Below are 14,216 nucleotides of genomic sequence, written 5' to 3' on the forward strand. Positions count from 1 at the left end.
ATGGGATAGGAAAGGCCTAGGAGTTGGAAGAAAGCGGTCGTGGCCTTAATTAAGATACAGCGCCAGCATTTGGCTGGTGTGAAAATGGGAAACCACAGAAAATCATCTTCAGGGCTGCCGACAGTGGGATTTGAACCCACTATCTTCCAGATGCAAGCTCACAGCTGCGCGCCTCTAACCGCACGGCCAACTTGTCTGGTACTAAAAGTTTCAGGTGTACCCCTAGGGGTATGTGTACCACAGTTTGAGAACCACTAGTTTATGGCAATCTGAAACAGACTGACACTCTGAACCAGTTCCCGAGGGACTCGATTTTCCTGAACACGGTATTGTGAATATGCCCTCCTTAATCGGACACGGAATAGATGAAGGGACAAAAAAAAAAATTTGCAATAAACACTGGCAAGGTACTTGGGAATTTCCACTGATGCAGGGTAGAAACAATGCCTTACCACCAAGTGGTGTCAAAGGATTTGCCCATTTCAAAGAAAACAGCCACCAAATACCTTCTGGATTGAACTCTCCAAGTGTAACAAGTGGTCAGTGGAGGAGCAAGCAGCTCGAAAACTACACTGGCACTTGGATGACAGTACTCTTTTCTCCTGACACAACACAAGTCGTCTGTTCACTGTCCTCTCAAACAACTTAACACAGACAATTAGCAAGGCTAGCTTTCTGCATATTTTGGGGTCTTTGTCAGGGTCGAGGCACTGGGGCTGGATGTATGTGTCGTCTTCATCATTATTTCATCCTCATCACGATGCGCAGGTCGCCTACGGGTGTCAAACCAAAACACCTGCACCTGGCGTGCCCAACATGTCCTCGGACACTCCCGGCACTAAAAGCCATACGCCACTTCATTTTATAGTGGTGGAGAGAAAAGAGGAAAGCATGGAGTGGCAGTTATAATAAGAGGAAAATGGTCAAATAATGTTTGCAGTACCTACCATGTCAGCGACTGGTTAATGTGTCAATTACATGGAACTGAAACAAACAGCCAATGCAAGAAAAGAGTGGTTGCATCAACAAGGCATTAGCCTTTACAATATTGATTGATTGAAATTTATATGAATGCTTTTGTTGTACAGTAGGCCAACGCATTCTTAGACGCTGAACATTGGCTTTCATCATGCCGTATTTTTTTTGTGGCTGCACAATTATTCTTTATTTCCGCAGGTTTAACGACCATTAACTTAAAATTGGCATCATAATACCAAAGAGATGCCATTGAAAATTTGCCGGCAATACCTACTCCATGCGTCTCTACAATAAGATGATCCATCAGGAAATTATTCTTGCTGTCTATAAAACTGTTACTCAGAGTCAGATATAGCCAGCTACTGCTACATGAAAATCTCGCTTGCTGGGTTCGGCCGTATTCAGCGGCTAGCGATGTATAGGCCTAATCACGGACATTGAAAGTGAACGAACGAGTTTATTGTGCCACGGTATGGCCATTCCACCCTCGTGTTTTTCGTGCACATACCTCACATTTCATCTTCAACTTCTTTATATCATCCTTGTTGCGGACCACTGAATGCATTTTTTTTGTACAGTACACATTTTATTAGCTCTTTGTCTTCACGCTAACGACAAATAGTGGCTTTAGTTAGGCCTATGTTTTTTTTTTTTCTTGTGGCTGCATAATTTTCGTCATTATTGAGTGTTTAATAACCATTAACTTAAACTTAGCATCATAATATTGAGGAGAACCCGTTGAAAATTTGCCGGCAATACCTTTTCCACGTATCTTTTCAATACGACTATCCATCACGAAAATATTCCAGCTGTCTATAAAACTTAATTTTACTAAGCATCAAGTACAATGGACGCGTTATAACTCCGCCACTGAGTAGCCAAAGAATTTGAAGGCTCGCATGTTCTGATGCCATTCTGTAGATTTGAGAAATGTTTTTGTAAAGGCTAATAGAACATCATTCTCTCTTCACTATTTCCCGAGATCCAGTGACGTTACAGGCACTGTACAACTGGTTGTCGCAGCTAGCGATGTATAATAAAGAGGCGGTCGTTTATTGTCAATGAGTTTTGTGTGCGCCTGTGCGTGTGGAGGTGAAAAGAAGCAGCATTGTTACCGCAGTAGTTGCCAGTGATATCCATGAACTAACTGTTAGGCCATGAATGCAAGACAACCCTTGAGTTTTCGGATGAGCTTCTGAGAGAGAAGCAAAAACACGTTGTCTTGGATTCAGAGAAATACGGTATCACTCCAGTGGTTTCTGTGGCAACAACTTCAGTTTTCCTCTTCAAACGGCGTCACCTAACCTAAATGTATATGTATCAATAAAACATATTTGAAACGCGTGTAGAGAAATGATAACCTACTCTCTAAAAATTTACATGTAAATAGCCTTTCCGAAAGTTAACTAGACGCGAGAAGGTATGAACTATCCTCTGAAATCAGTGATGTACTGTGCCATATCTTGAGGTGTATCACATTCTTACTTCATTTCCGTATATAACATTAAAATTAAGAGATTGTTTACTTCAGTCTTTTTTTAACGAGTTAAAAACTGCCACCGGCCACATATTTTATGCATTTATTACGAAAACATGTTATCCTCTTTCATTTAGAATTTTTTTTTTTAGAAACAGCAGTCGATGGGTATTACTAATCGACTCCAATATCGCCTTCGAATGTCGATGAGAGAGCTCACAAATGCACATAGTGAGAAAACTTTACCGTACCAAAGATGATCGATCACATTCTGTGGCAAACGTTTCAGTTTTCCTATTTAAACAGCGTCACCTAATCTAACTTAACCGCAGGTACTATACGTATGAAGAAAACACACTTCAAGCGCCAGAAGAGAAATTATAACATCCTTGCTGTAAATGTTCACAATAGTTTTTCCGTAATTTAATCAGACGCGAGAAAATATACACTAACCTCTGAAATCAATTATGCACTCTGCCATATCTCGAGGTGTAGCCCATTCTTACTTAATTGCAGTATTTAGCCTTAAAATTAAGAGGTATTTAGTCACCCTTTACTTTTAACGAGTTAACAACCGTTACCGGCCACATTATTTATGCATTTATTACGAAACATAGGGTATTATCGCCTTGGAATGTCGACGAGAAAACTCGCTAGTGGACATAGCGAGGAAACGATACAGAATGTAATCGATCGCATGCAATATAATCGCTAGGAGGCATAAATATCAGTAACGGAAAAAATCGTGAGCGCTTATTCGCTCGTAATAACGGATGCGTCAGTGATAGAGGGCTTGCTGTATCCGAAGGATGATACACAGCTTAGTATAGGAATTTTGAAGGGACAGAAATAAATTGTCGCTATAACGGAGTTCTCATTATATGCCGTACTCGCTATAGCGGACTTCAACTGTATTACAAAAATGTGTTATCCTCTTTCATTTTGAATTTTCTTTTAGAGAACAGCAATTGACGGATATTACTAATCGACTCCGATATCACCTCGAATTACAAGTAATAAATCTCATTGTAGACCGTATTGGACATCAGTTATGAACATTAAAACAAGAGTAATAGTTAACACCACCATTCCAATAATTATCTTTCCTTATATTTAAGAAATAAACATTACAACAGGCATTGTAAGATGGGACATGTCCTTAAGGACACTAGGTTCAGGGCCCTGACCTAACTTTAGGCTAAGTTTCATTTTCGGCTGATGATGCTTACGACTGTTAAGCGGAACATGTCCCATCTTACAACGCCTGTTGTAATGTTTATTTCCTAAATATAAGGAAAGATAAGTATTGGAAAGGTGGTGTTAACTATTATTCTTGTTTTAATGTTCATCACCTCGAATGCCGAGGAGAGTGCTCACAAGTATACATAGCAAGAAAACGATATGGTACCGAAAATGACCGATTGCATTTTGTGGCAAATGTTTCAGTTTTCTTATTCAAAAAGCGTCACTTAACCTAACTTAACTGTGCTATATGTATCATGAAAACATATCCCAAGCGCCAGTAGAGAAATAAAATTCTCGTAAGTTTACATGGGAATAGTCTCTGCGAAATTTAACCAGACGAAAGAAAATATAAAGTAACTTCTGAAATCAGTGATGCGCTCTGCCATATCTTTCTTACTTAATCATTCTTACTTAATTTCAGTGTAGCATATTCAAATTCAAGTTAAGAGATCGTTTACCGAGCCTTTATTTCTAACCAGTTAACAACTGCTATCGAAGGCGTTATTTATTTGTTACGAAAACATGACTCTTCTTTCACTTCTAATTTTCTTTACAGAACAGCAGTTGACAGGTATTGGAAGCCTCCGTGGCTCAGGTGGCAGCGCACCGGCCTCTCACCGCTGGGTTCTGTGGTTCAAATCCCGGTCACTCCATGTGAGATTTGTGCTGGACAAAGCGGAGGAAGGACAGGTTTCTGTCCGGGTACTCCGGCTTTTCATTGTCATCTTCCATTCCAGCAACACTCTCCAATATCATTTCATCTTTCATTCATTAATCATTGCCCCAGAGGAGTGCGACAGGCTTCGGCAGCCGGCACAATTCCTCTCATCACCGCTAGATGGGGGCTTCATTCATTCCATTCCTGACCTGGTTGAATGACTGGAAACAGGCTGTGAATTTTAATATCAGTTGACGGGTATTATTAATAGACTCCGACGTCGCTTTCGAATGTCAACGAGAGAACTCACAAGTGGACATAGCGAGAAAACGATACCGAAGATGACCCATCGAATGGAATATAATCGCTGGGTGCATAAATGTCGGTAATGGAAAAAATCACGCACACTTAATCGCTAGTAGTAACGGATGCGTCAGTAATAGGGCACTCGCTGTAACCAAAGGATAAAGCACGGTTTAATACAGGAATTTTGAAAGGACAGACAAAAACGGTCGTTATAATGGGATTCTCGTTATATGCTGTACTCGCAGCGGACTTGTACTGTATATGCAGGAAAAGTATTTTCCAAATTTGAGATCAAGTGTTTAGATTTGTTTTATTTTATATGGAATGACCCATCTGGTTTCTTATTTGCATTCTTTATAAAGTCATGACAATAGTTCATAAATTACATATGATGGATATGTCTTTCCACAGCGTTTCCTTCAATTTTCTTATATGCATTATGTTGATAACAGAAGTTTAATGCTAAAATTCAAACATATTCAATTAATTTTATCTAAAATCCTGTATTCTATGAGGAGGTCTCCCATTAAATTTAACTTCAACCTCAAAAACTTTTTCCAATACAAATCTAAAGTTTGTAATACTGAACTGATGTTACCAAGCTTTAATGTAATATTTTCATGTGATCCACAAGTTAGAATTAAGAATAATAGTGATGAATGAAATGTCGTATGGCTTTTAGTGCCGGGATATCCCAGGAGGGTTTGGCTCGCCAGGTGCAGATCTTTCTATTTGACTCCCGTAGGCGACCTGCACATCGTGATGAGGATGAAATGATGAAGACAACACATACACCCAGCCCCCGTGCCGTTGGAATTAACCAATTAAGGTTAAAATCCCCGACCCGGCCGGGAATCGAACCCGGGACCCACTGAACCGGAGGCCAGTACGCTGACCGTTCAGCCAACGAGTCGGACATAGTGATGAAAAGCTACAAAAATCTGAAATAAAAACAATGGAGTGAAGGTACTATCAAATACTCAAAAATACCAACATGAAGAAAAAGAATGAACTGAAATAAAATATGCTTCATCAACAGGTAAACATTTACTGAAAATGAGACATCCTTACAATTATTTTAAAATAGTGGGATGAATAAAAAAGTGACTATGACTTATCAACATACCTGTTCTTTTTCAATTCTTTTCTTTTTCAGTTCTTCAACTGTTAATTCAAACTCTATCTGTACAGAGTCTCTTCGAGCTAAAGATTCTTTCACAGCTTCAACATACAGCAGGTACTCCTTCAACGGCTGTTAACCAACAGGACAGTTTTGTGAGTATCCAAGCATACAGTTTCTATTTTTAAAAAAAATGAAGCCATGCTGGAATGGGAAAATCAAGAATGATGAGTCACTTGCTAAGGTAAGGACTTGAGCATTAGGTAGCTTTAATGATGACACCAGCTGTTTAAGCCTACAAATGCACATAAAGTAAAATTCTCCTGGATCATTTCTCCAACTATTCTTGCACTTACCACATGGTTACTACTTACTTATTTAACTTTACTGAATGCATTATATTATGTCCTAAAGTACATGCAGGACAAATAAAGTATTGAAAAGGTGGAAACTATATCTCAAGAGCAAGAAGTTGATTGAAGGCAAATACAGATCCAACAATGTTTATAAACTGTAACTTTACTTCTCAATAACATCTTTGAAACATGTATCACCTTTCCATTCTACTTCTCTCTGCTAGTCTTTTCTTTAACTCTCTCCGAAAGCTGTGATTTCTTCTACAGTTAAACTTGCTTGGAAGAGTTAGAAATCACCCTAGTAATTAGCCACTTCCATTTTTGTTTGTTTTTCTTCTCTAGCAGGTATTTTCCAAACAAATAATTCAGGAAATAATAAGAACTCACTTGAGCGATATTTGGAGTGAAGGTCACCAATACGTGTTGCTGAGCCTGGGCATTACGTTCCACTGCAGATGCCATGGCAAGAAGTACAGGGCTCAGTTCAGGTTCAGAAGCTGACCACAGTGTGAAGATGGGATGCATTTGATGTAATTCGTAAAGATATTCTACAAATAAATGAAAACAATTTTATTGATCCAATAATTCCTTTCCATGGTTTAAATCCATGTACTTGTTTTGTCAAGTAATTCAGAAATAAGCGTGTGTTTTTAGTTAAAAAATTAAAATTTTAACCAGAGGAGGAGGGAAGAATATGATTATGTAATCTATTTAAGTTTATTTCCAGCAGATGTTGGTTCACACCCTGACTCTTAAACTAGTGCCAAAATGTAGGAGTGCACCAACAGGTTTAGCTAAGATGAATGATCATATAGCATTACAAGCACACAATGTACTTAATTTGTACAGTATTTACATTGTACTTCACTTCAGTTTATGAATATTCATAGTGTACACAGTACCAGTTAAAAATTTATATTTATTTTTTGCTCTGATTTTGAGCAACTTCTGACTCAATAAAAACAGTTTCTTCAGAAATCATAACTTTCAGTGTTGCCAAGTTTGAGTGCTTGTGTTTCTCAGTTGGTCAATACATGATCATCGTCGGCAGTTACTCGTTTTCGAGTTTACAGATTTCCTGGATAATGGCTCACTTTAATGCATAACAGTTTGTGTTTAAACTTCCAGTGACTGTACACAACACATGATAAACTTTCAAATAATTGGACGTCTGGTCAATTTAAAAAAAGATTTAAAAGTACACAGTAGATAGAAGTAAGCATGTAACTCCTTTTTCTTCTCGTCAACGTAACATTACAGAATGTAATTAGTACATCATTCCATACAGGCTTAATATGTCTTTCTCTTCTGGGTACTTATTTTTTGTGTTGTATCATTTTTAACACTCCTTTATGTTTTATCTTCAGGTTTATATTTGTATTCAAACAACTAATGTGATTAAATTTATGTTTTACTTCTACCTAATGCATACTCTTACATCTTCTTTGAAAAATGAAATGACCTTGACCCTTGGCCAATTACTTGTGGTCAGCACTGTATGTGGATAAAAAAAACCAATGGCTACTACAGTACAACAGTGGAACCTCAATTCTCCATTTTCGGAGGGACCACGGGAGGAAAACGTACAACACGGGAAAACGGGAAATCCGGGAACGAATGAACCACCTACAATTTGGCTAAACATCACAAAAATAAAATATGTCTACTTATAATCCTACAAACACCCCTAAACCAAACCGAACTACAGCCCCAATGGGCCTTCCGCCTACCAAGCAACCGCTGCTCAGTCTGAAAGCCTGCAGAATACGAGGTAACGCAGGGTCAGTGTGACGAATCCTCTCGGCCGTTATTCCTGGCTCTCTAGATCAGAGTCGACATCTCACCATTAAGTAGCTCCTCGCTTAAAGGTACCGGTAATCATAGACTGAGTGAACTTGGAACTAGCCCTCATATCCAGGTAAAAATGCCTGACCTGGCCGGGAATCAAACCCGGGCCCTCCGGGTGAGAGGCAGGCCAGTTAGACCGCGGGGCCGGCTTCAAACATTAATTACCGGTACGTGACTTAAAAATCTCAAAACTTTACATTCAGTTTTACCAGGGAAACTATGTCAGTTTAATCTGAAAACTTCTTTCAGTTCAGCAACTTTGATCAGCCAAACTCTTCGAAAAATCTAATACCCGTAACGCCAAGCCAAACGACAATTGAACACAAGTGGTTTTTAATTCTCTAATCTAACAAAATGAAGCACAATAGATACCAAAGCGCCCAACATAATGGAAAAATCACTTTTTTTAAAATCTTCCATTGTAATTTGGTTACCGGTATACTGTTCGTAGTCAGTTTATGGAAATCTTGTACCGTGTAAATTAGGCCACGGATGACTTGATGCGTCGCTCTAGCTAGCTCCTTACCGGCCTTGACAATCGGGTCCAAGCACTGTAATCTGAGTAGTTACACAGCTCGACACGTGGCACTGGCGGCCTATCTATTTGCGGTAGGAATGCATACTTCTTTATGGAATAGATATTAACTTTGATTGCCGATTCATTGCAATTTAGAGTTATGGAGAATATTACATAGGTTAATACTGTTAACATGATTAATCCTAAAGGTTACTTTCGTTGATATTTGCCAAAATAATGTCGTGAAATGAAATTGCGGAGAGATGGAGTAGTCCAGCTGATGTTCTGATAGTGACTCTGATTGCCAATTTAACTTAATTTAGGGAATAAAGGAGTATCTTACATTGACTAATATTGTTAAAATGATTAATCCTAAAGGTTACTTTCATTGATATGTCCCAAAATAACATCGTGAAATGGAACTGTGGGGAGATGGCATAGTCCCACTGACGTTCCTTAACGGTGAGGAATAATAATCGCTTTTATTATCATCGTATCTAGATACATAGCAGAACTTACCACAATATTTTTATCTTCTGATATTAATCTTGAGATTAAGAATCATTGTTCAATTAGAGTTTTAAAATTCTTCAAGTACTATTCTCAGGAAGGTGACTGGACAAAACATAAAAGCATTACCTTTTTCTATATTCGTTGTATGGATAACAAATATTTTGACCCAAACATTCTCAAAGTTTAATTTATATATATATAGTTTCAGATTACATTTCATTCATACCTTGCACAAGAATTTTAAATACCGGGCGAGTTGGCCATGCGGTTAGGGGCACACAGCTGCGAGCTTGCAAACGGGAGATAGTGGGTTTGAACCCCAATGTTGGCAGCCCTGAAGATGATTTTCCATTGTTTCCCATTTTCACATCAAGGTGTAACTTAATTAAGGCCATGGCCACTTCCTTCCCACTCCTAGCACTTTCTTATCCCACCGTCGAAAAAAGACCTATCTGGGTCGGTGCTCATACAACACATAGCAGAAAAGAATTTTAAATAAATATTCGGTGAGAGAAACGTATTTTTAGTAACTACATTGTAAACTCTTCATTGCTCAGGTAACAACACTTCATACGTTGACCTTACCATCATAACAGTAATGGTTCTTAATTGTCTGTGTTTAAATGTTAAAGTTCAGATCATCTTGGATAAAAATCTGTTGTGTTGCTGTCATATGGCAAATACGACTCCGCCTCAAGGATTATTAATTCATTATCATTATAGACTGTTATGCCTTTCAGCGTTCAGTCTGCAAGCCTCTGTGAATTTACTAAACGTCGCAACAATCATCAATTTGCAACTAGTGTTGTTGCCTCATTTAGTTCTATACCTCTCATCTTTAAATCGTTAAAAACCGAGTCTAACCATTGTCGTCTTGGTCAACCTCTACTTCTCTTACCCTCCATAGCAGAGTCCATTATTCTCCTAGGTAACCTATCCTCCTCCATTCGCCTCATGACCCCACCACCAAAGCCGGTTTATGCGTATAGCTTCATCCATCGAGTTCATTCCTAAATTAGCCTTTATCTCCTCATTCCGAGGACCCTCCTGCCATTGTTCCTACCTGTTTGTACCAGCAATCATTCTTGCTACTTTCATGTCTGTTACTTCCAACTTATGAAAAAGATATACCTAGACCACCCAGCTTTAGCTCCCGTAAAGCAAAACTGGTCTGAAAACAGACCGATGTAAAGATAGTTTTGTCTGGGAGCTCACTTCCTTCTTACAGAATACTGTTGATCACAACTGCGAGCTCACTGCATTAGCTTTACGACACCTTGATTCAATCTCACTTACTATATTACCATCCTGGGAGAACACACAACCTAAATACTTGAAATTATCGACCTGTTCTAGTTTCGTATCACCAATCTGACATTCAATTCTGTTGAATTTCTTACCTACTGACATCAATTTAGTCTTCGAGAGGCTAATTTTCATACCATACTCATTGCACCTATTTTCAAGTTCCAAGATATTAGACAGCAGGCTTTCGGCACAGTCTTCCATTAAGACCAAGTCGTCAGCATAGGCCAGACTGCTTACTACATTTCCACCTAACTGAATCCCTCCCTGCTATTGTATACCTTTCAGCAGATATTCCATGTAAATTACGAACAGCGAAGGTGAAAGATTACAGCCTTGTCTAATCCCTGTAAGTACCCTGAACCAAGAACTCATTCTACCATCAATTCTCACTGAAGCCCAATTGTCAACATAAATGCCTTTGATTGCTTTTAATACTCAACCTTTAATTCCATAGTCCCCCAGTATGGCGAACATCTTTTCCCTCGGTACCCTGTCATATGCTTTCTCTAGATCTACGAAACATAAACACGACTGCCTACTCCTCTCGTAGCATTTTTCAATAACCTGGCGCATACTGAAAATCTGATCCTGACAGCCTCTCTGTGGTCCGAAACCAAACTGGTTTTCATACAACTTCCTCTCAACGACTGATCGCACCCTCCCTTCCAAGACACCAGTGAATACTTTGCCTGGTATACTACACAATGAGATACCCCGATAGTTGTTGCAATCCTTCCTGTTCCCTTGCTTATAGATAGGTGCAATTACTGCTTTTGCCCAATCTGAAGGTACCTTACCAACACTCCATGCTAATTTTACTACTCTATGAAGCCATTTCTTCCCTGCCTTCCCACTATACTTCACCATTTCAGGTCTAATTTCATCTATTCCTGCTGTCTTATGACAATGGAGTTTATTTACCATCCTTTCCACTTCCTCAAGCATAATTTCACCAACATCATTTTCCTGCTCTCCATGAGCTTGGCTGTTCGCAACACCACCAGGATGATTTCCTTTTACATTGAGAAGATGTTCAAAATATTCCCTCCACCTCTCCAGTGATTCCCTGGGATGAGTTCACCTGAATTACTTAAAACACTGTTCATTTCCTTTTTCCCTCCCTTCCTAAGATTCTTTAATACTGTCCAGAAAGGTTTCCCTGCTGCTTGACCTAGCCTTTCCAGGTTGTTACCAAAATCTTCCCAGGACTTCTTTTTGGATTCAGCAACTATTTGTTTCGCTCTGTTTCCTTCATCTACATACAAATCCCTGTCTGCCTTGGCTCTTGTTTGGAGCCATTTCTGATAAGCCTTCTTTTTACATTTACAAGCTGCTCTCACTTCATCATTCCACCAAGATATTCGCCTTTTCCCATCTTTACACACAGTTGTTCCTAGGCATTCCCTTGCTGTTTCTACTACAGCATCCCTGTATCCCACCCATTCACTTTCTATATCCTGAACCTGCTTACTGTCTACTGTTCGAAACTTCTCACTAATCATATTCATGTACTTCTGTCTAATTTCCTCGTCCTGGAGATTTTCTACCCTTATTCGTTTGCAGACAGATTTCACTTTCTCTACTCTAGGCCTAGAGATACTTAGTTCACTACAGATCAGATAGTGGTCTGTATCCTCGAAAAATCCCTAGAAATCTCGTACATTCCTAACAGGTTTCCTGAATTTGAAGACCGTTAATATATAGTCTATTATGGATCCGGTACCCCTAGCCTCCCATGTGTAGCGGTGAATAGCCTTGTGCTTGGAGAATGTATTCGTAACAGCTAAACCCATACTAGCACAGAAGTTAAGCAAACGCTTCCCATTCCCATTAGCTTCCATATCTTCCCCACATTTACCAATCACCCTTTCGTATCCTTCAGTTCTTTTCCCAATTCTCGCATTGAAATCGCCCATTAGCTCTATTCTATCCTTGCTGTTGACCCTGACCACGGTCACTCAATGCTTCATAAAACTTGTCAACTTCATCCTCATCTGCACCCTCACATGGTGAATACACAGACACAATTCTAGTCCTAATTCCTCCAACTGACAAATCTACCCACATCATTCGCTCATTTACGTGCCTAACAGAAACTATGTTGCGTGCAATGGTATTCCTGATAAAGAGCCCTACCCCATACTCTGCCCTTCCCTTTCTAACACCCGTCAAGTACACTTTATAATCTCCTATCTCTTCCTCGTTATCTCCCCTTACCCGAATATCACTTACTCCTAGAACATCCAGATGCATCCTCTTTGCTGACTCAGAGGATTATTCAATGAAAGAAAACTAAGGAGTAAAAAATACCCAATTGCGTGATTAGCTGCCACCCCCAGAGTCCCAGGTTCAATTCCTGGCCCTGCCACGAAATTTCAAAAGTGGTACGAAGGCTGGATCCGGGTCCACTCAGAATTGGGAGGTCAACTGAGTAGAGGGGGATCGATTCCCACCTCATGCATCCTCGAATTGGTTTTCCATAGTTTCCCACCTATCAAGGCAGATGCGGAGATGGTACCTAACTTAAGGCTACGGCTGCGTCCTTCCCCTCTTCCTTGTCTATTCCTTCCAATATTTCCACCCGCAACACAAGGCCCCTGTTTAGCATAGCAGTTGCGGGCGCCTGGGCGAGGTACTGGTCATCCTTCCCAGTTGTATCCCCGGACCCAAAGTCTCACCCTCGAAGACACTACCCTTGAGGTGACTGGGCGGGTTGGCCACGTGGTTAGGGGCACGCAGCTGTGAGCTTGCATCCGGGAGATAGTGGGTTCTAACCCCACTGTCGGCAGACCGGCAAATGGTTTTTCGCGGTTTCCCATTTTCACACCAGGCAAATGCTGGGCTATACATTAATGAAGGCCATGCCCACTTCCTTCCCACTCCTAGCCCTTCCCTATCCCATCGACGCCATAAGATCTATCTGGGCCAGTGTGACGTAAAGCAGCTTGCAAAAAGAAAAAAAAAACCCTTTAGGTGGTACAGGTGGGATCCCTCGCTGAGACTGAGAGAAAAGCCAACCCTGAAGGGGTAAACAGATTAAGAAAGAAAGATGAAAAATACCCGAAATACAAAGGGAAAATTAAGATTTAATTGCTAATTGCTTTTAGCCACTCCATAGTTTTGTCCTGGCCTACAGAGAATTCGTGAAATGAGAGTGTCCATTTGCTCTTTTTTCTCTGTTCGAAATACAAAAAGGCACACAACAATCCATATTCATACCTGCCAACTTTACAAAACCAAAAACCAGGAGATTCTGATATGAAAATCAGGAAAAATCAGTAGATACAATTGGTCAAAACTGCTTATTCTACATGTCTTGCACAATACTGTACTACGATATATTTATAACACTTATTGTCTCAAAGCCTGACAGTTGTCATACGAGTCTACACGGCTAAAATTTACACATCTCTATTCCCTCACAAGAAGTATGTGAGTGAGATGATCGGTCTCTGATAAGCCTACCAAAAATAGTATGAACTCATGATCCACATGTGTCAATTAGTTATGCACTTAGATGCCATTACTTAGCAAATGCATAGATTAATATATTGCATCATGCGCCCATGTGATTATGCAAAGCGCAATGCTATTTGGATCAAATAACTAGCTGATGTACCCGTGCTTCGCTATGGAATTCTCAGAAAGAATGTCCTTATAGTTTTTCCAACTGAAGTCAACATACGTAGGTCACTACAATGACACTAGTATGAATGTCGCGATTAAAAGTAATGCTGTCATATGAAATATTCAATAAAATGAAAATAGCACATTTTCTTACTTTTAGCGAAAAGTAATATGGTAATTAAATGAAATAAGTTTCATAATGATAGAAACGTATTCAACTGTGATTACAATACAGTAAATTAATGTATTATTAGGGTCCACCT

General features: G+C 39.6%; 1 protein-coding gene across 1 annotated transcript in view; it reads right to left on the bottom strand.

The window, feature by feature from the left end:
* LOC136857734 (sorting nexin-7) overlaps nucleotides 1-14,216 on the bottom strand; it is a 115,829-nt gene that overhangs the window by 77,671 nt on the left and 23,942 nt on the right. Inside the window, exons 6-7 of the mRNA XM_067136618.2 lie at nucleotides 6,528-6,688; nucleotides 5,791-5,916 (exon numbers count right to left, since the gene is read on the bottom strand). Coding sequence (XP_066992719.1) covers nucleotides 5,791-5,916; nucleotides 6,528-6,688 — 287 coding nt within the window. The remainder of the gene's footprint in view (nucleotides 1-5,790; nucleotides 5,917-6,527; nucleotides 6,689-14,216) is intronic.

The sequence above is a fragment of the Anabrus simplex genome, chromosome 1 (assembly GCF_040414725.1).
Source record: "Anabrus simplex isolate iqAnaSimp1 chromosome 1, ASM4041472v1, whole genome shotgun sequence".
Taxonomy (NCBI): domain Eukaryota; kingdom Metazoa; phylum Arthropoda; class Insecta; order Orthoptera; family Tettigoniidae; genus Anabrus; species Anabrus simplex.